The sequence below is a fragment of the Chlamydotis macqueenii genome, chromosome 2 (genome assembly GCF_036417535.1).
Source record: "Chlamydotis macqueenii isolate bChlMac1 chromosome 2, bChlMac1.mat, whole genome shotgun sequence".
Lineage (NCBI taxonomy): Eukaryota > Metazoa > Chordata > Aves > Otidiformes > Otididae > Chlamydotis > Chlamydotis macqueenii.
The window spans coordinates 42,513,501-42,539,366 of record NC_141557.1 but is presented as its reverse complement, the minus strand read 5'-3'; the positions used below and the strand labels follow the sequence as shown (position 1 = coordinate 42,539,366).

General features: G+C 39.7%; 1 protein-coding gene across 1 annotated transcript in view; it reads right to left on the bottom strand.

Annotated features, from left to right (window-relative positions):
• RBMS3 (RNA binding motif single stranded interacting protein 3) overlaps positions 1 to 25,866 on the bottom strand; it is a 723,800-nt gene that overhangs the window by 591,604 nt on the left and 106,330 nt on the right. Inside the window, exon 3 of the mRNA XM_086742736.1 lies at positions 24,544 to 24,612. Within this exon, the coding sequence (XP_086598862.1) occupies positions 24,544 to 24,612 (69 nt within the window). The remainder of the gene's footprint in view (positions 1 to 24,543; positions 24,613 to 25,866) is intronic.

The window sequence follows — 25,866 nt, the reverse complement described above, 5'->3', positions numbered from 1 at the left end:
CCTGCACTTGGGTCACAACAACCCCATGCAACACTACAGGCTTGGGGAAGAGTGGCTGGAAAGCTGCCCTGCAGAAAGGGACCTAGAGGTATTAGTTGACAGCCAGCTGAATATGAGCCAGCAGTGTGTCAAGGTGGACAAGGAGGCAAATAGCATCCTGGCTTGTATCAGAAATAAAGTGGCCAGCAGAAGTAGGGAAGCGATTGTTCACCCTGTACTTGGCATTGGTGAGGCCACACCTTGAATACTGTGTTTAGTTTTCAGCCGCTCACTACAAGAAAGACATTGAGTTGCTGGAGTGTGTCCAAAGAAGGGCAACGAAGCTGGTGAAGGGTCTGGAGAACAAGTCTATAAGTCTTATGTGGAGCAGCTGAGGGAACTGGGGTTGTTTAGTCTGGAGGAAAGAAGGCTGAGGGGAGACCTCATTGCCCTCTACAACTACCTGAATGGAGATTGTAGACAGGTGGGTGTTGGTTTCTTCTCCCAAGTAACCAGTGATAGGATGAGAAGAAATGGCCTCAAGTTGCACCAGGGGAGGTTTAGATTGGATATTAGGAAAAATTCCTACACCAAAAGGGTTGTCAAGCATTGGACCAGGCTGCCCAGGGAGGTGGTATAGTCACCATCCCTGGAGGTATTTAAAAGACCTGTAGATGTGCTGCTTAGGGACATGGTTTAGTGGTGGACTTGGCAGTGCTAGGTTAATGGTTGGACTCAATGCTCTTAAAGGTCTTTTCCCACCTAAACAATTCTATAAGTCTATGAAATTCATTAAGATGTCTCTAATTTTCAGTAATTTAAGTGAAATGTGCAAGAGGACTGGTCTAAAATATGAAAACCTAGATCTATGACAAGATAAATGCATTAAGCGAGAAAAATGTATGCTCTTGGTTAACAGGTAAGACGCTCCATCAGCAACCTAACCCTAAAGCAGGGACTATTTTGCAGAACGTGACAGATGGCACATGTAGTGGAAGTCGCAAAAGCAGTTGTTAACATTAAGCTCATAAGAAAGTAGGTAAACTTGGATGCTTTTTCTGAGCTTGTATGCACATTTTAAGTACAGTTTGCAGTGTGATGATGAGTACTGTGGAAGAACTTAAATGAATTACAACACACATCTTACTGTCTTACTCGGCAGATTACTATCAGGTTATTAAATTCACTTTTCTGTTTATCGTACTCAACAATACACTAAACTTTAGATTTACTGAATTTGAAATTTATATCCATAACTACGTTGGAGAGATTAGATAATTCTTCCTGAATCTTAAATCAAAATATGGCAGGCTGCTGAATAAACAAGAGCATTTTCCAAAATATTCTTTGGGAAAGTAAATAATATTTCATGTGGACTTTGATTTTGTTGCAAGTCACAGGAATCACAGAAAAATTCAGGGCAGAATGTCCACAGGGGGTTTTTAGTCCAGCCTCTGGCTCAATGAAGGGTCAGCTGTGAGCTCAGACCATGTTGCACAAGGCTTTATCCAACAGGGTCTTGAAAATATCCATGGATGCATGACTGGATACTGACTGCACCACATCTCTGGACAACCTGCTCTGCTGCCATGTCCACCAGGGCCTTTTTCCCAGAGCTGCTTCCTAGCCAGGGAGCTCTAGCTAGTGTCATTGCAAGGCTCCTCCCTTCCCAGCTGAAGGACTTTGGGTTTGCCCTCACTGACTTTCATCAGGTTCCTGCCAGGCCATTCCCCCAGCTCATCTAGGTCCCTCTAGATAGCAGTCCTGCTCTCAAGCACATTGACCCATTCTCCCCAATTTGGTGTCATCTGCAAACATGAGAGTACCCTTCATCACATTCTCCAAGTTACTAATAAATATGTTAAACACGTCCCGGTACAGACCCCTGTACTACTCCACTTGGAGTCAGCTTACGCTTTTTTACACATCTAGTTAACCACCTATCTCTAACTTGGATTCAAGAATATTGCAGGAGACCATGTCAGAAGTGTTGCTGAAGTCAAGGTAAATGACACCCACTGTTCCTCCCTTGTCCACAAACCCAGTCATTTTACCACAAAAGGTTGGTCAGGCATGCTCCGCTCTTGGTAAATCCATGCTGACTGTTTCCCTAGTCACCTTTTTTTCCTTTCATCTGCCCAGAAATGTGTCATTCTGTTGTAAGACAGATCTAGAAACATATGGATTTATTTTCCTTTTATTGTATCAATTCAACACTCATATTAGTAGTCCAATTGACTAGGCCAGCAGGTGCTAAGAACTGAAATGAGACACTTAAGGTATTCACACTGCTTTGTTCTTTCCGTAATAGTCCAAATTCAAAGCACTTGTGCCATTTCATATCATCACATCTTCAATATAGAACAAATACTGGCAAATGTTTGGTAAAACATTATATCTATCTGACGTGCGCACAGAAAGCTTAGGTGGAGCCTTACAAATCGTTTACACTTGAGACCCCTAGAAAAGCATAAACCGTAGGAAAACTCTGCCTCCAAGTGAGCTACCAAGGGAAACATCAGTAACAGCACATCTTTAAATGTCACGTTCCCATTTGCTACCAGTGATTTCAAGTATAAATCAAAATCTTTCTGCTTGAAATATTCATAGCCTTTAAATCAACAGATAATAATGATTTTGATAATGCTCCTTGAACCCAATAATACCAAAAAGTAAATACTTAAGAGCAACTGAGATGCTTGTGAATAAATATTAATTTGTAAGTATCAGCATTTATGACTATTGCAGCTTACTATCGTATGAAAAGAACAGTGTAGGGTACTGCGACCACTTACTTCTTGTTGCTACAGCTGTCAAAGTAACCCCACTAACTTCAAGGTTACCATATGACAAATAGCAAGTTGTGTGGCAAATACTGTCTTCCCAGTCAGCAGACTCTTTTTGATTAGATCGTACAGCAGAGCCATGATTTCAGTCCTCCAGTTAAATTTGTCTAGTTTATAAAGTTAGGCTATTTAACTAGCGAGTGGTCTGTATCCTCACATGCATCCTATTTTACTATGCTTTGGGAAGACCAAAAAACCCAGGCCTTGAAATATCAATTAAGTCAGTATGGGGAAAAAAAACAAAAAAGGTTGTGTTCAACGTGAATATATGCAGGAAAGAGCTCTGACTTTAGTGTTTGCCAGTAACATCAGTCAGCCCTGTAAGTTTGCTCAGGACCCCGAAGTTCAATATAGCACATTCACATATTGTTGTGGTGCTGTGTCAACATCGCACATATTAAAAAAGCCAAAACAAGTGGTACATCAGAAATAGGTCAAAAGACAGACACATCCTCCACTCTTTCATGCATGCAGCCCACTACTTCATAGTTATAGAGGATCAAAAAAAAGCAGTAAAACAGGAAAACAAAATAAAAGCTGTATTTACAATCACCAGAATCACATGAAGATAAAACAGATTTTTAACAGGAGAAATTGTGGTTTTCCAGGAACTGTACTTTCAGAAGGTATTTGAATGAGGACCACAACACACATACGGGAAGAGATAAAAAGAACATTTCACTGTCTTCCTTCTAACACATGTTAAACATAAAACAGGAGGGAAAGCCAAGGCAGCTCCTACAGGCATGCTGTAAGTTAGAAAATAAGATTTCTGAAAAAGCTGCAAACATTCAACAAAAGATAACTGATGTCACACAAGATCTGTGTTAGAGCAGATTGATGTATATGCAAATATGTTCACCAGTAGAATATCTTTTAATCAGAAAAGGAAAAAAAAACTTCAAGTCTTAAATTGTTAAAGAGATTAATAAAACGGCCAATAAGAGTAGCCCTACTCTTAGTCATAAAGGAGCTTGTCAAAACTTGTCAAACTCATCTGCACATTTTAACAGTAGAGAGGAGGACCAGTAATTCCTACAAACCCTATGCAGGTACGTCACTCAGCATATATGCCTTCTCAGATATTCTGGAGAATCATGTTTCCAAAGTGCATATGATGGCAGAATCATATACAAATATTAGCCTCCCAAAAATTCATCTCTCCAAATTCAACTGAAACACAATCCTTGCCTTGAGAGCAACAGGGCCAAGAATAGCATTTCCTCTCTAGGTACTTCTTCACTTGCAACTAGAACAAGTTTTGCCTAGGTACTCCTTGCAAGCCCTTTGCAAACCTATGCTGAAGATATTTCTTCTCAAAATAATATCTTTTATTTTGGACTAGAACTTCTGAGGGAAGGTGGAGGATTATAACAGTATTTGTCTACAAACATCGTACATCATCACACAAGGAAGCCTGAAACACACGTGTCAGTTGGTATCTGCTAACAATACTGTTATTGCAGTGGAACTGGAAGACCTCTTCTCTCCTCTCTCTTCAGAAGACAAGTAGGTAGGTATATTATGGGAGGTGACATGACTTAAGGTCACACAATTTGAGATATGAAGTTGTATGAGCAGAAGTGTTGAATTTCTCATCAGAGGGTATCTGTATGCTCACAGTTCCCTAGCAAAAGCACTTTGTCTGATTCTTCCACTCAGAATTTGCAACTTTATTTCAACATCTCTAAAGGAAGAAATGAAGGGCTGGCAGAAGAGCCTGCACATGGTCTTATGAAAATTCCTGATCTTTATGCCTGCATTTTAAACTTAGTCTTGTTCTAGGCATCATAAGGAGCAAGTCTGAAAAAGAAAAAAAAAAAAAAAAACACCAAAAAAACAAACAAAAAAACCAAACCAAAACCAAAACCTCACAACACAAAAACATTATAGTGCCTTCATTAGAGAATCTACCTCCTTCCATGAAGGCTGCAGGAATCAGAAATATCCACAAAGCTTTAGCATGCTATTTCTCTTGCTCACTGGTCACCTTGGTCAAGCACCAAAACTGGCACCACCCTGGTCTCATCTCTTGCTCCAAGTCATAGAATTATATGATCAATTAGGTTGGAAAAGACTTTTACAATCATCAAGTCCAACCTGTAACCTAGCACTGTAAAGTCCACTACTAAACCATGTCCCTAAGCACCACCTCTACAGGTCTTTTAAATACCTCCAGGGATGGTGACTCAACAACTTCCCTGGGCAACCTGGTCCAATGCTTGATAACCCTTGTGGTTAAGAAATTTTTCCTAATAGCCAATCTTAACTTGAGGCCATTTCCTCTCATCCTATCACTTGTTACGTGGGAGAAGAAATGGACACCCACCTGGCTACAACCTCCTTTCAGGTAGCTGTAGAGAGGGATAAGGTCTCCCTTCAGCCTCCTTTTCTCTAGACTGAACAATCCCAGTTCCCTCAGCCACTCTAGTCATGGTGGGATAAGGCAACCTCCAAACGGTGAGTAGGAAGTAGAAAAAGAACCATCCTTCCAAGGATGACAGCCTTAAAAGAGGTTTTCCTGAAATAGTGCTGGAGGCAATGCTACCAACCTTATTTTGTACAAGATTTAAATGCCTACCTGGAATTGCACTCTCCTCCCAAGCAACAGAGCATCCACGTGACTTTTAAGAAGTAATTGCCAAACATAACACCAGGTTAGAAATATGCCAGCAATACCAAAGCCATATGATGATGGCCTAGATAAAAACCAAACCATATTAAGCTTTGTTTCAAACAGCGGTGGGAGGTTCCCTCTTCAGAGTCCTCTCCTAGATGTCCAAATATAGGAGGTTCCTAGAAGACAGAGCTGTACTCAGAGTGAACGAAAATGAAGCTCAGCTGAATGACTTACCCCACAGGCTGAGACAAACTGAAGAGAGAAGGGCACTACCTATATTATGTGTAGAAGGGGGGTTGTATGCATAGCAGCTAAGGCATCTTCTGGCTTTAAGGGCTCCAGCACAGCTACAACACAGTAAAAACTTATTTAAACACTTCAGGCAAAATAATTTCTGACTGACAATAAGGACAAGAGATACATAGTTGTGAAGACAGAACTCAGAAGAGACTACCGTAACTCCACCAAGAGTTATAGACATGGGAAATGTCATCAGACAAGTTCACACTGAACTCCAGGAAGCTGGGAAGTAGGCACACAAATAATTAACTGAGTAGAACACAACAAGTGAAAAAAAAGGAAAAATATGGAGTTTGCACAACATACAAGGTAAAAAAAGTTAAACAGAAATGCAGTAACTACAGTAGAGAAAAACTATGACAAAGTTCATAGGAAAGACTTTGCATATGGAATCAAATCTAACAGCTATGACAATAAAATTATACCTATCCTTGCAAATCATAGCAGGAAGAAAGCATGCTGTCCCAGAAGATAAAATATTTTATGCATATGACAAAACTAAAAAGAATGAGAGCAGTTTTAAATCACAGACAAGAAGCAACATCAAGGACATGTTTGCATGTAGCAGGCACAAAATAGATAACACAAGTAAATGGCTCCAGAGACAGCAACAGAGACCAGAATTACATCTTTACCTCTTTGCTAGAAACAGCCAGGGAAGTAAAACACAAGACAAAAGAAAAACAACATTAATCTCTGATTGAGAACAGTACTACATATGAGGCCATACGCTTGTTATCCACCCAAAGATTACACTGTTACCTTAAGAGGTATGAGCATTACAGCACAGGTTGTAATTTCAGCAAAGAAAAGGCTCTTTCAGTACACACTCCCACAGCTCCCAGTGTCTAGAGCTTTCGTACCAGGATCACTTCTGCTGAGGCAATAAATGATCACTCAAACAGAAGGAAAAAACAAAACAAAACAAAACAAAACATCACAATCTTGCAAATAGTTAAACTCGCACCATACCACTGTAATAATTTTCATGAGTGGGAAGATGCACATAGGAAGTATCACTGACAGAGAGGACCTTAGAGTAAAGTCACTGCTAGCAAAACTACAAGCAAAACAATAATCAAGGGATATATTGCTGACTTCTGCAAGGCAGTCTTGTAGCAGAAAAGCACAGCACCTGAACAAGAACGTGCACTGTTAAACTGAATCAGTTTCAGATCACAAGGTAACAGTTGGAAAAAAATATTAAAAATCCAAAAAGAAATATACAAGGCAAAATTTCTATCAATTCCACTTGCATAGTCAAACACTGCAGAAAAAACATGACACTCGAGAACATTTTCACTCTCAAGGCGATTTGAAAAATACCTCAGTGCTACACACAGCGAGACAAAACACTTTGGCTGTACTCTATAAAATACTTTTTAAAAAGTTTCTCAAAAGTATGTGGGAGCCACTCTGAAATAGAAACATTTCCCTGGAGGTTGTAAAGATACAGTGCACTCCCCAGCGGGGCCACGACTCTTCAGGATTTGATGCAGAGCCGTGATGTGCGTTGGGATATCCAGACTAAGCAATAGGCTACAGCCCGGCTGAAGCAAGCAGCAGATTTTCAAGCATAGTAGGAATAATCTGTTTCACTACAAAAAGCACACAATAACATCTTTATCACAGACTATTATCTAGACACCTGGGAAGTAAAAAAACCTGTCAGACATTACCTCAGTGGCCACTATAATCAAGGCAATGGACCATTTGCTCAGCCATGATATCTGAAAATGCAAAGTATCATTACAGTAAACTGGGCTCCCTTGTCTTTGTGCGATTTACCTATAAATGGGAAGTCAGATGCATCACACATCATTTCCATAACACAAAAGTCAGTCAAATGGCAAAACTGAATGGCAGTTAAAAGTGTTATGGCTATTCAAGATGAGAAAGGAAATGTGTGGCAGGCCATTCTTAACCAAAGAAGCTGAAAAAATACTGCAACACCAGAAGAAGCGAGTGTAAGGCAGCTCCCGTGTGACAGCGAGATACGTACTCTGTCATCTGCCAAATATGCATGATGGTTTGCACAGCACTGAGCAGCGCAAGAAAAACCCTCCTAAACACCGCAGAAGAAAGGTCAGTTGCCCAAAAGGTTACGTGATGACTTGCATTAATCAGACAACATAGATCTTACTGGTTGTAACAGGACTTTAAACAGCTTATGTATATAAAGCATTGATCTTATGCTCCTCGGTGTTTTTGACAGAGACCTCTCACAGGAGACAAGTTTACCAGTTTGTATGGCCTATGCTACGTGTTGTTCTGCCACAGACTACTTTTTCCTGGAAGCACTTGATGAAAGCATGAAAAAGTGCAAAGCAAAGGACAGTATCTGTTAAACTGCTTTAGCTATCTCAATTTTAACACTGAACAACTAATCAAATGAAAATAACAATTAAAAAAAAAAAAAGAGTTGCATTTAATCTGAAAAGGTGAGAAGAGGGAATTAATTTCAGGTCAGAAACTGGACTTTAGTGAAGTTGTTTTACTAGAAGTGTATTATTATTTTCAATCCAAAACTTACATAAAGCATGAAATAAAATAAAAAATTTCCCTGTTAAAAAGTAGATGTAACCACCCCTTGATATCTACAGTACCTAAGAATGAATGTAAATATATTGATGCTTTATTTACTCACCACCTTGTATACAGTCTCACTGGATACTAATTAACACATTAATATGTCCAGTGTACTTAATAACTGATTAGAAGCTAGATTATGTGATTCCAAATTTAAGCCCTGGGCTGTGCAAAGGCACACCCTCAATATGCTGCTGAAATACAAAGACAGTGCTTGTAGCATACGAAGGTATGCGCAGCACACCACATTCCACCAGCCCCACTACTCTGCTCGGGCGCTGCAGCAGAAGCCAGGGAGCGCAAGCCCGCTCCCAGCAAAATGCGTTTGTGGCCGTATACAGGATGATAGCGAAACAATACGCTGTTTTACAGAAATGCAGATCTGCTATCAAATGCCTTTTTTCCTTCCGTTTTACTTCTAAGCCACTGGAACATCGTGACTGTATGTCTGATTGCTGCAAGAGTATCAGAAAGCACCTTTGAAGTGTCAGAATCTGTAACTTAAACCTGTAATACATCTTTAAACAATAGACTGCAACATCCTTTTACAGGCAGAAGAGGTTTTCGTTACACACGCATTTTTATTTAGGAAGAAATTTATCTTTTAAGCAGATTTCAAACACATGAACTAACTTACATCAACAAAGGTTAGCAGTCTAAAAGAGGATCTGTATGTACAGTGAGCTAGAGGAAGTCTTACAGAGATGGTAACAGCTAGGACATCTGACATTACAGATGATACCCTGTCCTTAAACAAATTCCATTATGCCCAGGTATGTATTGAGCTGTAGTCGTTTCAGGTAACAGAGTCACCTTTCTGCCACGTGTGCTTTGATACTTAAGCAAAGCAGGCTGAATTAAGGACAAAATACCAGCTTTCACTTTGAATTTTGCCTCCCCTTCTCCATTTCTTCCACATGCATTACCAAGTATAAAAAGCATATACAATCAACCAGCATCAAGCTTTCGATACTCTGTTCACCAGGATGCAAGTGGGATTTCATTCTCATTCAGTACCACTGTGCAGGGATCAGACTCAATTAAACCACTCGCGCTTTTTAGAATTCTCTATAGCTTTCCTCTAAGAGAATTATCACAGCGCAATCAGACCACATCCTCACCAAGAAGGTAGTCCAGAAACAAGAACATGCCATGCTGCGTTTCTAAATTACCACAAGCAGCTGAGTAAGCAACATATTAGCTGAACAGGAAGCCAGGCATGTTTGAAAATACAATTACTGCAATGTTAATGTGTCACTGTCACTGATTTGGAGTTAAAAGTTGCCTTTACAAAGGGTAAGTGATCAAAACTGAGAATTATGAAATGCAATGGGTCGGAAACTGTCAGATAACTGGTGCTGGGTGGGGGGGGTCTTTGTTTTAATTGTGACTCGTATGTTTTTATAATGATTTTTTATAGCCTATCAAAACACCAAGTAAAACACCACACACACAAGAGCTTGTTTGATGCTTTGGATTCTCCCCTGCAAAATTTCCCTCTCCTCAATCATCTGTGTACATCAGAAGAAGCTACAGATACGCCAAAGCATGGTTTTAATAAAATGAGATATGTATCAAGGACTCGGTTTAAAATAAATAAATAAAATTAAGATTTAATGCTTCTGCCTCCTTGTGGAAGACACTGGAGTGAGATGCCCTCAAGAGCTAGTTCAGCTGCAAATCCATCTGTTAGCTCCGAAAAACACAGGAGCATTGGCTCTCCTATCAAATCATCAGAAAGGAGCTTACAGTTAATTTTTTAAGTGAGTGAGAAACCACAAGAAATTGCAGGACAAAAAGAAGCAAGAGGAAAAAAAAAAAAACAACTCACTGGAAAGTTGTGGTGTTTCTCCCCTCTTCCCAAGTTTGTGGCTGTTTAGCAAATCTCTGCAGGCACCAGCTCAAGGGAAAGCAAAGCTGAGTAGCGTCCCAGTAGTCGTCTGGAGACCTCAGCAAGCGGAGCCCAAAATTCTCCAGCGCTTTCTGAATGCTGACTTTACCTCACTTATCCTTCATAAATATTGTGTGGGAATTGGTGGCTCTGATGTGGAAAGCCTGAAGTTGTTTGAGATGTGGTCTGTGCGATGTTTACTTCTCTTTTTGCTATATTGACACAAATACAATATGTCATGGTGATGGATTATTGTCACACTGCAGCGGAGGCTGGAATAGCTGTCCTGCCCTACATGTGAAAATTATTCCCTATAACCTAACACAGCTTCACTTTTGAGATACACCACACAACACACACTTAAGTGACAACAGAACAGCTGTAGCAACTTGGAGTAAAGGCCCAAGTGGATCCTGTACTCCTTCAGTCCTGAAGAGTAGCAACTACTTCAGGAAGAGGTTCAAGGAACAGTGGAAGCCTGGAGTGGTACTGGTCCAGAGCAGGTAATCGTGTCTTCTGACCCCTACTAAATCAGCAGCTTTCAGAGCCAAGAGTTAGATATGCATCATTATGTTGAATACACCTCAGCAGACTTTTTTTGGTCAGGTCTTGTTTAGCCATGTTGAACCTATCTATACTTTCTGCATCCACAATAGTGCATAGCAGTGAGCCCTCTATGTTATTTATCCCTTCCATGAGAACAATATTCCTTTTTTTCTGGACAGATTGCCTGATCGCTCCATTGCAGGCTCCTGAGAAATCACAGAGAACAGAAAATGGATTCTCAGTTAGGTTTTTGGGTTTTTATTTTCTCTAAGTAACTAAGATTCCACTTAGACCTTGCCATAATTCAGATCCCCCTTAAACTTTTCTCAGTACAGCTGAGCTTTCAGCCTACTGTGCCCAAGCACTCGATTTGCTAGAGCTGTACCATCTCACTGTTATTCCACTTTTTCAGATCATTTAGGAATGTCTTGATCACAGGCATGAGAACCAATCCAAATTGCATCCCAATGACAACTTTTCCCTACTGTGAAAAAGGATATCTTCTTCCTATGCTTTCAACATCTTATTAATCCACAGAAGGACCTTTTCTTATCTCACAAGGACTTAGTGAGTTTTCCCAGTTTGTTTTAAGCACCTTGAGTGAAGGACTCCAGTCAAACTCTTTTTAATGTTTGAAACCCAAGTATGTTACAGGACCCACACCACTTTTACCTAGGGGTCTGCCAGTTCCTTGACAGAGGTCTGGCAGATGCTCACCTTCCCTCAGAAGATGCCCTCATGTCACTTCTAAATTTCAGAAGAGTTTTTAAACCAGTTTAATTGCTGGTTACAAGTTCAATATATATGACCCCAGTGCCCCTTTGGGATATTGGCATCATATTCAACATCTCCAAGATAAGTGACAAAGCATAAGCCAGAGCTGGAAGTCCGGTGGTTTCAGTTTAGTTTACCTGTGGCTTTTAAGCGAGTCCATCAATAGAGAGCCTTATTGTATTCAAGGAACAAACTGGAGTGATTCTTGAGAAAAATCATACTAAGGGCAGCATGGGAGAGAGACTGAAAGAGTCAAAATTCATTCCACAGATGCTTCTATAGCGTAATGCGGCAAATTACATAAGGAATTAAAAATTAACTTTCATTCAGGGACTTACAGGCTGTACTTTCACACTGCAGACAACAAAATAATCACTGCAACCTTAAACATGAGGAACTCTGAAACAGTTCTGACACAAGAGTAAACACTTAACTGTCACATAAGAACACTCCAGTTCATGGACACTTCCCATATCAGTCAAAACACATGGCCTTTTATGATTTATTTTTCATACTGCTTAATGCAGCTATATCAACAGTTTTACAGCCATTATTATAGGCAAGATTTCATATTAATATTTGCGCTGCAAAGGCTGGTACAGCCACTATTGCTTGGTAACTATGAAACTTCTCAGATGCTACTTTTGGGAAATAACATCATAGAAGAAACAAGACTAAGAGGAAGTTAGGAGAAGACTCTGGATTTTGAAAAAAAAAACAAACAACAAAGCTTAAGATAGAGTAAGCATCTACTTCAGAATGCAATTTAGTTCTTTGAATAACGAACTGAAATCAAAGGATGCCAGACTATTGTACTGTGATAAAAGACTTGGGCCTGGTTACTAGAACTGAAAACAAGTACCCAAAGGGCATAGAAAGCCTTTCATTCTGAACTGGCTGTTTATGTTGGCCTAAATCAGAATTTAATGGAATTTTCACTTAATTTTCCACAGTTACTTTTCCAAAATAAGTGTTTTGGCACAACAGTCCTAGATAAAAATCAACATGCAGAAAGTCATACAAACAAATATCTGATGACATCCAGCTCGGATAATGCTTCACAGTCCACGGTTTGTCAATATGTACTAATTTAATACTAGCATTGTCCTGTTGCAGGAGAACAGGGAACACAAGTGATTGAAGCTTGAGGGTGATATATTTATTTTGCCACACTGTAAACTAACCAAATTAACCCTAGGACTCACCTTCCCCCTAAAGAAGTATAAGATCTCATGAACAACTCCTGTAATGTCCTCTTCAGGCCAGTTCATGCTTTTAGTTTTTACTATCAGATACTCATAGCATGCTTCACTCAGTAAGACAGACAAACTCCTCCTTCAGAAGTTCACAGGGTACTACATGGAGGTGTACTACATTCTTCAAGGGAGACAGTTTTATTGTAGTTTTGTTTTCCAAAGGAATCCAAACAGAGCGTGCTGGCCTACTGCATAGGGTGTCCTACTACAAGGACTAAGTATTCTTCAGTTTTCTCCTTGTATGGTCTATTTTCAGTTCAATACAGCTAGATTTCCACTGAGACCATAACATCATCTGTTTATGTATTCTGTCAAGTGTTCCCAAGACCTACTTCAATTGTTTTTCTAAGTGTAGGGCCTCTGCTGTAGGTCCTCAAATAAAGTGCGTGCAATATTGATCAAAGTCCTGCTTGCACTCCATGCAAGATTCAATATATTCCTATTAGACGGATACAAGCAGAGCTTGATCTTTAGCAGGATAAGCAAGCGCTGCACTGAAGGAGACAATAGAGCTCAGTTGTTCGTAAGTGGCTTAGAGTTTTGTCTAGTCTTTGGAGACCCATCTAAAAGTCACTGGAAGGATTAACAAAATTTCACAGCATGATTTTGCTTACTATTTTCACTGCCCACAAACGTAAACCATGAAAAGAAAGTCTGTGTGCCTTAAGTCTGAGACACATTATCATTCTCTGGGTTTGGATGTGTATATGTTAACAATTGCACGCAATATTCTAGTCTTCCCTCATTAATTTTGTAACTATTAACATCTACATTTTAACCTGTGCATGAAGAGGGATTTGAATCAATCTCAGCCATTGAGGCACTGTCACTTATTCATTGCAGTTCAGATGCTTTTCTCACTCCCACTTAATAACAAAAGACCCAACAAACTGCTCATTTTGTTAGAGTCAAGTTCTGCTTACATTGTTGAGTTACAACTCTGTTTCCATTGAAGCCTATAGGATTTCTGTTTTTACTACTTCAGCCTTTTCAACAGCTTGTTTGTGGCTTTTCCTTCATTTTTGAAGGCTTAATTCAGGTTTGTACTCCTGTGCAAATCTTCCCCTGCCACATTAATAATTATCTTTCACATCCAATACAGCTGAAACAAGAAATACAGTGGATTTATGACAAAATCCAAGCCAAGCTTATACAGAATTGCATTATCCAGTTCTTCACCTACATTATCCCTATTTCAGCTTCTTTCTTGGAAGAGCTGAGTATTTCATTTAGACTGGAATTAAGGTCCTGGTCTCCCACACCAATGAACTTATCATAGAATCATAGAATCACATGGTTGGATGGGACCTATAAGATCATCTAGTCCAACCGTCTTCCCACTACCATTGCTGCCACAGCTACTAAACCATATCCTGTAGCTTCTCATCAAGCCGCCTCTTGAACACTGCCAGGGACGGAGACTCCACCACCTCCCTGGGCAGGCCGTTCCAGTGCCTTACCACTCTTTGAGAGAAAAAGTTTTTCCTCAAGTCCAATCTAAACCTCCTCTGGTACAACTTGTGGCCATTTCCTCGGGTCCTGCTTGTTGCCTGGAAGAAGAGGCCAAACCCCTGTTCATCACAACCTGCCTTCAGGAAGCTATAGAGTGCAATGAGGTCTCCCCTGAGCCTCCTCTTCTTCAGACTAAACAATCCCAACTCTCTCAGCCGCTCCTCATAAGACTTGTGCTCCAGACCCCTCACCAGCTTTGTGAGGTATTACTATAAGTTATTTGTAGGTCCTTGCTTTTTTTAACTATCTCATCCCCCAAATGTGTGAAACATTGATTGTTATTAAAATAATCCCAGCCAAATCTGATAGCCCACTTCATAGACAGAGTGATGGTCACACTACAGAATGCTCTCAGGCCCTGGCAGAACAGCAGGATACTAAAAATAATCATCATGGACCTTGGAAACAACTCTTCAGTAGGATACGAAACTATGGATAAGGGAGTAATGCAAGCTTTGGTGAATTTGAGGAAGCTAACTAGTTTCTGCTAGGAACATTTCAAGAAATTCTCAGAGAATTTCACTCTGGGTCTAAAAGGCCATCACCCTGAACCTCACATTGAATTCAATTATCAATATAAAAGTCTCTTCCTTTCTACCACCACATTCAACTGTTTCAGATAATTCTAAGCATTGGTGGAAGTTAACCAGTGAGTAACTGGTTCACTGTTAATAGAGAATGGCCAAAAAAAAGTTGGCATTTCCTTAGAAGTACAGTTTGATTTCAAATATCAACATCGTTTGACTGAACAAAAAAAAAAAAGGAGACCTCATACAATGAAGATCTTAGCAATTAGTCTGTACCCTGAGGCTTGAGGACCAGTAAGCATCCTGATAAAACTGAATTTTACCGGGGTTCAATAACTATTCAAGCTTACACAGAGCCATGTAGTGGACAGAGCACACAAACTGCTGAAGTAAAACTGAAATATGGAGATCTCTAATTCATGAAATATTCTTAGCCAAGACCAGTTCCAGGACTCTAGAAAGCATCCGCATTCAGAAAATAACCCAAGACAAACAGGCCAACTTTAAAGACAGAGAATATCTGTTTGCTGGCTTAGAGTTAAACTAAATCTTATCTGTTGAAGAACGGGTCCATATGTTGAAGAGGTATTTTCCATCTCCAGCTTTTATGATTCATACATAGTTTGCAGTTTCATTGCTACAGGGTAAATACATTTTAAACTAGACTATGTAAAGAAGCTCTAAAGTTGCCATGACACTTGCAGCAAAATGCCTTGTCGTTTCTCATTACAAAGCATAACCTATCTTTATAACCAAATTAACTTTTTCAGCTATTCCCCCAAATGTAGCCTGCAGATCTGTTTTTGTTGATCCACCAGTTGTTTCTTTCAGATTTGCATGGTTAATTATCAAACAGAATGATCATCACTTAGATTATTAAAACAATCAATCAGCCAGCTTTGTTCTCTTTCTTGTGAAAGAGAGGAAAGGTGAAAGGTTTTAGAGAACTTTTTTTGTCAGGAGCTTATTTAGAAAGGCAGAGAAATAGTTCTACGCCACCAGCCCTGATCTGACCATCTTCCCTAGACACGTCCCCAACCTCAGATCTGCCCCTGGACACAGCTTGATGCCAGCTGTTTCTCCTCTGAAGTTCAGCCCTACCCCTCAGCTAATGTTTGCTCTGGAAAATCATCAACCCCTTTGTTAGTGCAGCTGATGGTGGATCCAGCCATGGTCTCTTGGTTGCATTTCCTTTCCAGGTTTAAGGCTTCAGGAGTATGAAAGATGAGAGGCAAAAAGAGCAGAATCCAGGACAGAGGGGCAAAAGTCTCCCAAAAATAACTTAAACTCTTCTGCTCCCACCTATCTTCCCATCTTTAAAAACATTGGAACACCGAAGAAAGTGGAGGGAGACACAGTAGTATGCGTGTAGGCTGCAAATTATCGTACTAATTACCTTTTGCATCAAATTGATCACATTAACTAGAAAGTAGAATTTAAAAAAAAAAATCTCTGTCAACTGTTCATTCCAAGAACAATTAAATCTAAAGTAAGAAGAGTCATGACGAATTGCTGACAAGTGTTAAAACATCATCTGCTGGCAAGCTTCTTTTTCTTTTAAGAAGATGTCATAGCAAAGTCAAAACCAAGAAGTCTACAATAGAAGATATCAAATGACACATTTAATAGAACATGAGGCAAGATGTTCGTGTATAAAATCCTTTGTCAAATCTTTGCTATTAGTCAACACGCACACACCAGGGATAGTACAGAGAGCATAATGAAAAGACCCCACTGTAAGATTATGTGCTGCTTCAAACAATATTATCTGAAGTTTATCTGACAAGATCTGAACCTTGAGAAAAGTCAGGAATAATGTTGATAGATGCAGCAAGGAGATAGTTTCCTTAAAAGACTCGCAGATTTAAAGAGTTCTGAATTCAATCAATCCAGTATAGAATTTTGTTAGAATTCAGCTGTGTAGCTGTGTGAACAACAAAACTAATTAAGCCCGATAGTGAATGTACACATGTCTTGCAGCTGATTGACTTTAACTGAATTATTCGTTAAGCTCTGGGGTGAGCTCATCCCTTCACCAGAAAATCTGCACAGGAAAAAAAGTTTATCTTCATTCTTGAAAAAACACAGACACCAACAACTGAGTCTTCTGCCCCATTGTTAGGAAATCCATAACACCATTCTCCCTCGTGAACTGCCCAACGGCTAGTGAAGCATGATCTCATGCTTTCCTTTGGTGTGGCATCACCAGCCTCCTCTCCTCGCTGCTGGGAACTTCACACCTCCAGAAGGTTCAAGAAACTTGCACCCTTGCCTTTCTTCACTAAATTGGGTCAAATCAAGCCAAGTTATAGGGAGCAGTCAGCATTCAGAGACAGAATATCAATAAGCTTCATTTGCTAAGAAAAACAGGCAAAAGTTAAGGGAGATTGACTCTCCGCAGTCTTGAAGTGAGGTTTCCAAAAGAGGTAGGGCAGCTTTCAGTGGCAATACAAGATGTGACACAGGGAACGTTTTTATTTTATTGGTTTAAAATTAGTAGAACTCTTTTGGTTTCAGTCTTTTTAAATGTTTTATAAACTTCTCCTTCTACAAGAAAAATAGTTCTGAGTGACAAAATCAGTGCAGCTGACAGACACTTTTTGGAAGTGTTTCATGTCTATGGAAGTCATCACAAAGGCTGTTACTTCCCCCTCATCCCCAGCACACACTTCTCTATGCAAACTCGAGCACACCGAGCAGACACTTAGCATAATACACTCATTTGGTATTTGTCATAAAAAATAATTACATAACAAGTGAAAAGAGTAAAATAAGTGAGTTGTTCTAGGGAAAAAATCCTATTATGGCAGCTGTTTAGAAACATCTTTTTGGACAAAAGCTTTTTTTCCCTGCATGCTGATTTTAAGATTAGCCGGGCTATAGATGGAATCTTCTGAACCTCAACTTGAAAGTGCAACAAAATACCAATGGTATCTCTGACTTTAAGGAATGATGGGAAAAGAAGGCTGTTATACTTTCTTCTCACAGTTGTAGAACAGAAAACACAATACTGCATCTTAGAAGGTTCCTCTTATGTTTCCATAACCATTACACCTAAAGTTTCAGGTTTCAATACCATAATCAGGAGAAAGTTCTAATCTTTGAATCAGGTCTCTGTTGATACAGCACATATACAGGAAACTCCAGAGAGAAGGCAAGAATCATTGAACAGACCAATTAGACAGAGGCACTTCGTTTAAAAAAAAATGTTTTAACGATACATTAGATTAAAAGGGCTTGAGAAATTTAACATTATTACTTCACCAATAACTAATTGGTCATCATAGCTTCTGCAAAGTATGCACTCTCTAGAGTTTCAAGTATTGTAATACTAGACTTATGTAGTTGTTGTGTAACAGGAACTAATCCCCGAATCCCATGTTTGGTGAGGGATATATATGTGTATCTGACACACAGAGTGGGCTAAAGGGACCAGTCATATAGATTGCAGAGAACATGTAACCCACATTTTGTCATTTGCAGTAACCCATGAAGCATAAGCCCTGCTTTTAAATATAAGTTTTAGTCTCTTTGTAAAGATGCACAACCACTAACATAGTACTGCAAGATTAAAACTACCGATGCTATCAAAGTGCTTCTCCACAAGCAGTAAGAGAAAGAATGGAGTTAAGACTTTATCTACTGATATTGCATCCTTCCTGGGACATGGTCTCATCCTGCTCGCAGCTTACGATACAGCTTTACACTCAGTTCAGTAGGCTGCTTGGTAATTTCATCAGCATAACAGGTAGCATATTTGGACAAGCAACTTTTGAATGACACTATGTACATTTACTTACATTCTGTCACGAAACAGAAGCAATCAGTTTCCTTTTTGAGCTCCCTGCTTCTTATTTTGCTTTAAAATGCCTTAGATTTTCAAAACTATGTTTATGTTGTACTTTGCTCGGCAACAGATACAACAGCTCCCAACTCTCATTTGGCTGAGTTCTTCATACAATAAAAATAGCTTACGCATCTTGCTGTACCCATGCATTCAACCGAGTGGCCAGCAGTGTGCCACGCTCTCTTGTTACCTGCATAGTAGTCAGAGATTAACAGATCTGCCCTGCCCTTGCCAATGACCTTGGTGAAGTCAGGTTTGCCAACTCAGGCTTTAGATTCCCATCGCTTTCAAAAGCAGATGCCAGGTTTGATCTTCCCTTACGATGGCTTACCAAAAGCATCATGCTAGAAGCAGTGACCTGCAGATTTTACTGAGGAAGTAACAAACTTGGGAGTCAAGCAGAGCCATTAACATTGGGTTTCCGGTTGACTGGAGGAAACCAGCAACCTCTAGCAGAAGAAATGAGCAAGTGCTCCAAGCGGTGAAACATGCAAGAAAGTGTCTATTAGTCAGGGTTGTACTTGACTTGGCTACCTACTACACGGATCAGTCTTTATTGATAGTAGACAAAATCCCACAAAGTGCGTAACCCAGCATACACTATGGATGTAATATGAGCCACAAACTTGGAGTCTTGACCACAGATATTTTATTTTTCCAATCCTTCAGTGAACTTAGAAGCATAAGATTTTTTTTTGTACACTGAGCCTTGGAACAAGTATTTAACTAGCTAAACTTGCTTCTGCAAGGCACTGCCTCCAGCTCACATTCAAGTTTAATTGAAATTGTTGAAATTCAGCAAGTCCATTTGACAACATGTCAAAAAAACCCCGTTAAGAATTCAGGTTTTTTAAATTCCATACTTAATTTTATTCCATGTGCTTATCCAAAGATTATTTTAAAACAAATGTAACTAGGATCAAAGTGCTATGAGAACCAAGTTCAAATGTAAAACTATGATGATGTATGGTGTAGAGGTATGTAGAGTTTTGAAAAGATGTGTTACGGAAAGGAGGTATTTAGGGATTTTATACTCAATTTATTGCAAAACTGACAAATTTCCCTCATTAAGTCTGATTAAGCCCACTGAATTTTGCTACAGTTTTTTGGTTATATACCAAGTGCCAGGATGCAGTAACATATTTGTGACTTGGGTTGTCTGGTCTGTTTTTGGAAAGTTGCCAGGCTTCACTTGACCTTTATAATAAGTAGTTAGACTAAGTCACCCTCATTGAGATGAGCAGACTGGTGCAGCTCAAACCTAGGTCAACAGTGAAGGAATGCTGTTGCCATTTGACAGCTGCTCGGTGGCTTCTGGGAAAATTGCTGGTGTTCTCAGTATATTTTCTAGTGGACAGGCACTTAACCTAAAGTTTACTGCCACAGTTTGCAGCGCTCAGCAGAACGGCCAAACAGCTGAGTCATCAGGGAGACAGTGACTTTCTCAACACTGACTTTTTCCCAAGTCAGACTGCAGGCACTGAAGGGAAAAAAAACAAAAACAAACAAACAAAAAAAAAAACCAAACCAAAAAAACAACGAAGATTCAAAACAGCCAACTACAGGAATCTTTAGAGTATTTAGAACTAGGTATCTCCCACCAGTTTAAAAGAAAAGTCACTTCACAGGAACAGATCTGAGCCATCGCTAACAAGTGCTCCAATAATATTTGTGTTCAGGTAACATGGCAGATCCCATAAAGGAAACTCACCATTACCGTCTCTCTCCTCTAACAAATGATGACTGCTATTTCTATCATCTCAGTCATGAAGAAGCATGCAAAGTTCAGCAATGGACAAAGCTTTGACTATCTGCAAGAAAGCAAGAAGCCTGGAGCTGCCAACTCCATAAAGCCGGAGCAGTAGTTCTGTAATAAGGCAGCAGTGGAGCCAGACAGAGGAACACCGAGTTTAGCTGAGAGCCCTCCTGTCCCATGGCCCATTGGATACCGTTTCACTTTCTGCATTTTTACTTCATTAGCTCATAAGCTAATGTCTTGCTAATAGATACGGGGAGGGGAAGATGCTGAAGCGTTCTATATTATTTTTAATGGCATTTAACACACAACAATTATTCTGCAGGCTCATTTAGCACCTAATACTAAAGATGCATTCATAGATTTCTAGAAAGCAATACAATCTAAGCATCTCTAAAGATACTCCTGCTAACAATTCTTGTGTAAGACACCTGGAATATTGTCACCAAAGTGCCAGCCAACAGTGGGGACCAAATGAATGGTCTAACTTGACCAGCTTCCTAGTGTGCCCACAAGCAAGAAAAGACAGTGCATCTCGGTCATTCAGAGGGAAGGTACCACTGCCTTCTGGTTGCATACAAAGTGGATTTATTTGTGAGATCCATTTAGGTGCTGTCCACTTTGTGGATCAACATCAACAGTAGGTACATAAGCAAGTTAGAAGGGTCGTTGTCCCATTCTTCATTTTTTAGGACACTTTGCCTAAAAAGTTTCTTTCAGTGTCTCAACCTTAAGCTGGCATCTGAAATACTGCATTTCTTCTGGTTTTTTTTTTTCCTGAGGAACAAATCAATTTATTTTTTTCCTCATTTTTACATTGACATTGGCTATAGCACCCCAACAGTTCCTAGCACTTAGCTCTTAAGTCATTACTAGTAATGAATGAATTACTAATGTTAAAGCTGCTTCTAAGGACAGCTAGGTTGCAATACTGACTGCTTCATGTCCCACCCTGCCTGTGTACCTATGATGCCTAAGTAGAGGCAGACTGTCCCACACATGGAATATGCTACCACTGTAAAACACTCTGCCTTGGCTGCCATCCCACTCAGCAAAAGCAGCATCATGTTAGAAATCAGCTACATCATCGTGCCTGATAAAGTGCCACTTCCTCCTTCATTTTCATCAGCAGTAAGAGCCAGTTGCACTTCAGGAAGCACACACAGTCTTCAGAGTGCCACAGAAGTTCACTTCAGGGCTTCTCGCAAAATTGCTGAAGACTTCTTCATACGTCAAGTGATGCCACTAGCCAAGAACGGCAGCATAGGCAATTTCAGCTCATTAACATCAGTTTGTGTCTTCCCCTTGACTCCATCCCTCAAGCCAGCCAGCACATCTGAAAGGCAGTGAGGTCCAACACAGCTCTGCAGATGCCAGTTCAGAAGCTGAGATTTGGTTTGGCTTCCCTGCCCACTCCCCAATCCTTTAATTAAAAAGATAAATTCATTGGCTCAAAAAAAAGATCAACTTTTTAGACTATTGGCTTCTTATTCTGACATTGAGAAAGTGGAGTACTTGAAAAGAGCTAGCTTGAAGCATGTAGCAATGCCTCTTCCCCAGGGCAGTCAGGAGGAACCTCTTAATCAAGTTTTAAAGATGCCTACCCTGCAACAAGACACCTTTCCAGGCTCAAGAGGCAGGGGAAAAACCCAACATTCTCTGAACAGTTTCACATAAAAAAAACTGAGCTCACAAATTCCACATGTCCACGAGAGCGATGAGATAATAGGAACTTATTAAAAACCTTCCCCAGATAGCATATTTGAGATAGATAAACATGCTTCAGCTTATCCAATACAAAATGTAAGCATGTCTGGGTAGCACTAAGCAAAATAAGTCAGTGAAAAATGTGTAATTTTCAGTGACTCATTGACCCCACCTGCAGAACTCTTTCAAATCTCTCACCCAATGGACCTTCAAACTTCACAGAGGAAATGAAAAAAGAAAACTTGGAGGAGGGAAGGAGGAAATCAATTTAGACTTTTAACATTTCTTAGATGCATCAAAGGTCTCAGCCATGTAGTTCTATTAGGTTTCCATGTGGATTCTCATAAGATGTGTGTGGAAGTGCCTTCACCGGGCTCACTGCATGCGGCTGAAGAAAATGCAGACAATATGAATTTGCACTTTAATCTTTTTCTTTCCTGGAAAGCCATCTTAAAAAAAAAAAGTTTAAATAAACTATATATAGAAGCTGGCAAGCTGCAAGGCTGAATACAAATCTCTGATCCAATACAAATATTTTGCCACTCTCAGCTCATGAGAGTGCACAGCAGTATTCAGGACTCCCAAACTGAACCGCAGCATGGCTATACATCCTCACAGTTGGTACTGGCATTTGTAATATCCGTGAGGCAAGTTTTTAAGCTTATTAAACCCAAGACACAGAAGACAAAAGCTTACAATAAACAAGGATGTAAGAGAAAAGATTAGAGTGTAAATGACAAAGGAAGATGAGATTAAGATGTGTGGGGTACAACAAAGGTGGAGGAAAATTACCACAGGCATCCTTTAATACAGTAAAACAATTCTTTTCCTGCAGATGCTGGATGGTCTAGACACACTTTCAGACAACATTCCTGGTAGTTAGTCCTTCAACTCTGCTAGCGATTTGACAGGGTTGTAACACTACAATCAATTTTTGCCATGTACTTACCTTCCCCTCCCTCCTCAAAAAGGAAATCAAGTGTGTAGACTGTAAAGTGCATATGATTTGTTAGGAGGATCTCCTCCTGACTTTGGAATGTGTCTCCCATAAACATTAATGGGCAAGTGCAGATATGCAGAAAGAGGGGAGCAGTCATTGCTGTTTCAGCCTTATACATATTAGTGGTACTCCATGAACTTTTTCTTGCTCACCATCTGATCACCTAGGATGGGGCGAGCAATAACCACTGAAAAGAGTGAACCTTCTGCCTATGTATTCTTCATATGTACCCTGCAACAGCAAAAATTGGATTTTCAAAAAGTGAAAGCAAAAGAAAACATGGAAACCTCAGCAAGCAAAAAGAACATACTTTTATATAGAGAGAAGGCGCAAGACTTTCACAATACTTTGTGAAAGCAGAACTATTAAGACTGGAAGGATGGTGAAATAGGTAGCTAAGAGCCCATGAAGCATTTAGCCACCTTCTTTCCCATCCTAATTTTAATATAAATTAAAATCACAGTTTCTTTGGCTTTCGTTTGAGGCCAAATCTCAACTTACTGGAAGTTTCCTCTCTTAGCGTATACGTGTCCTTCACGAAAAACAAAAATACAGCATGTCAGATCACAGATTTGCTCATCAGGATAACTTAAATTTTTCATAGTGTCCTGGGGGCAGGGGTTGCTGGTTTGTGTTTGGTTGGGGTTTTTTTGGTTTTGTTTTTTTATTTTATTTTATTTTTTTTTTAAGAGGAATTGAAGGTAGAAAGGGGTCAGAAAGAAGCAAAAGTAGAGGACTGGGGAAAGCAATGTTAATCTGATCAATACTGAACAAACACTTGAAGAGATTTTAAAGAGGAAGTTGCTTTAGTTGAAGTACATTGTTCTTTGATTACAAAGCAAGTCATGTCCTTGACTACAATCAAAGTCGTATTTTTGTTTTGATAACATAACAGAAACCCTGAATAAGATTCAAATTCTTATTTTAAAAAAGCCATTAACAATAATATTGCTTCCAGGCTATCAATGAACAGCCTTCCAGCTCCAGTCTGGGTTTATAACAAGTTTTCCTGAAAGTTTTGGCCATCATAACCACTGCACAACTCAGTTGTTTTGAGTAGTGCAAAAAACACCGGGGAGAGGGCAGCACGGAAGAACATGACTTCACATTTTGCCAAAGAGCATCAAACACACTTCTTGCTTAAGTGCCAAGATGTCAAGGATGGGGAGATCCAGCCATAATAACCATCCCTGACAACCCACAGCGAGGCACCACTGCATTAGAGGAGTCACAGCCGTACAAGCCCCTCCATGAGCACCAATTGCACCCAGGTTTGCCACAGAATATCTTGCAACAACCTCAGAGATCAGCATGACCTAGCTGGGCTAATGCGGGTAGATAACTCTCTCAGATCAACCGGGACTTCATATCCTTTTTGACAAGGGCATATTACCTGATGGGGCTGTGAACTGGACCATCTGCTGTAGGAAGGAGCACCAGAAGTCTTGTTGGCTGTAGTTCTCTGCAAAATAAAAGGTAGATATGTCAAATATTCACCAACATCTCCAACATAGACACAGTCAACTTCACCAACATCAACCATGTAAAGTCCCATAGTGAAAAAACATCCTAAACAAAAGCCTCAAGAAGCCATAAGTATGATACAGTAGCATTAAATTCACAGAGATTAAAGTTTGCTGAATTTGCTATCAATGCTCTGTTCAGCCTTGGACCTGTGAACCTCAACTTTCACCCCAACTTCTGCATGTCACCCAGACTGCAAATTTTAATGCTGAGCTTTAACGTAAACTGGGGCTGCAAAGCATTACCCTTCAGCCAGGTAATTCACTCAGATTAAGCAAACATGTTATAAATTCACATTTATTCCAGAAAGGCATCATTAGAGGAGTTTGTCTGCCCGTTGTGAGAAGTTATATCTGTATTTTTCCCTAACTCATAGTGATGTTTCATTCCATACTTCATACTAGTTTTATAGAAGCTGTCCTTAACTCAGAGAAAATAAAGCAGAATTGTTCTTTCAGAATCACTTCACCTTACTCAAAAATGAAACTTGGATATTCCTGGAATAGGTAGAGATTAGTTATTTACCAACTTATTTTTGAAGAAGAACCACAGTCTTTATGATTTATCCCTATACTTCTTTCACCCACTTCCCTATATTTGTTTTCTGAAGCAATAAGAAAAAAGACAATACTGTGGACTTTCATATCTATATCACGTGCCATATACAGTCTTGTAATCAAACTGCCTTTGATATTGTAGAAGAATCAGTGCAATATAGTGTCTAGTAGAACATCACTAGTTATTTTAACACACATTATCCCCAGTTTCAAAATTATTTTATACCATGACCTTCTATGCCATTAACTCCTAATTTAGGCTACAGCCTAGTAGTTCTTCCTAGAGTTCTTCCAAATCCATCTCTCACTCATGTGAATTTGGTACTTCTAAAAAAATCTAAGATATCACACACCACAGTCAGTAGCCAAATATCTTGCAAGCATATCACTATTATATTGTGTAAGTTCAGGTATTACAGAAACCTTGTGATAGCAAGGCTATCTGTATCAGCAAGATCAGGTAGATTTGAGTTACCTGCTCATAAGATCTGAATTCAAACAGGCTTTCCAGACATGAGATACTAATTTATTAGTACATTATGTCACCAGCAGGATGCTAATAGGGGGACAGATTCATATTTGAACCATATGGACATAAATTATACTAAAAAAAAATGCAACTAAGACAATCCATG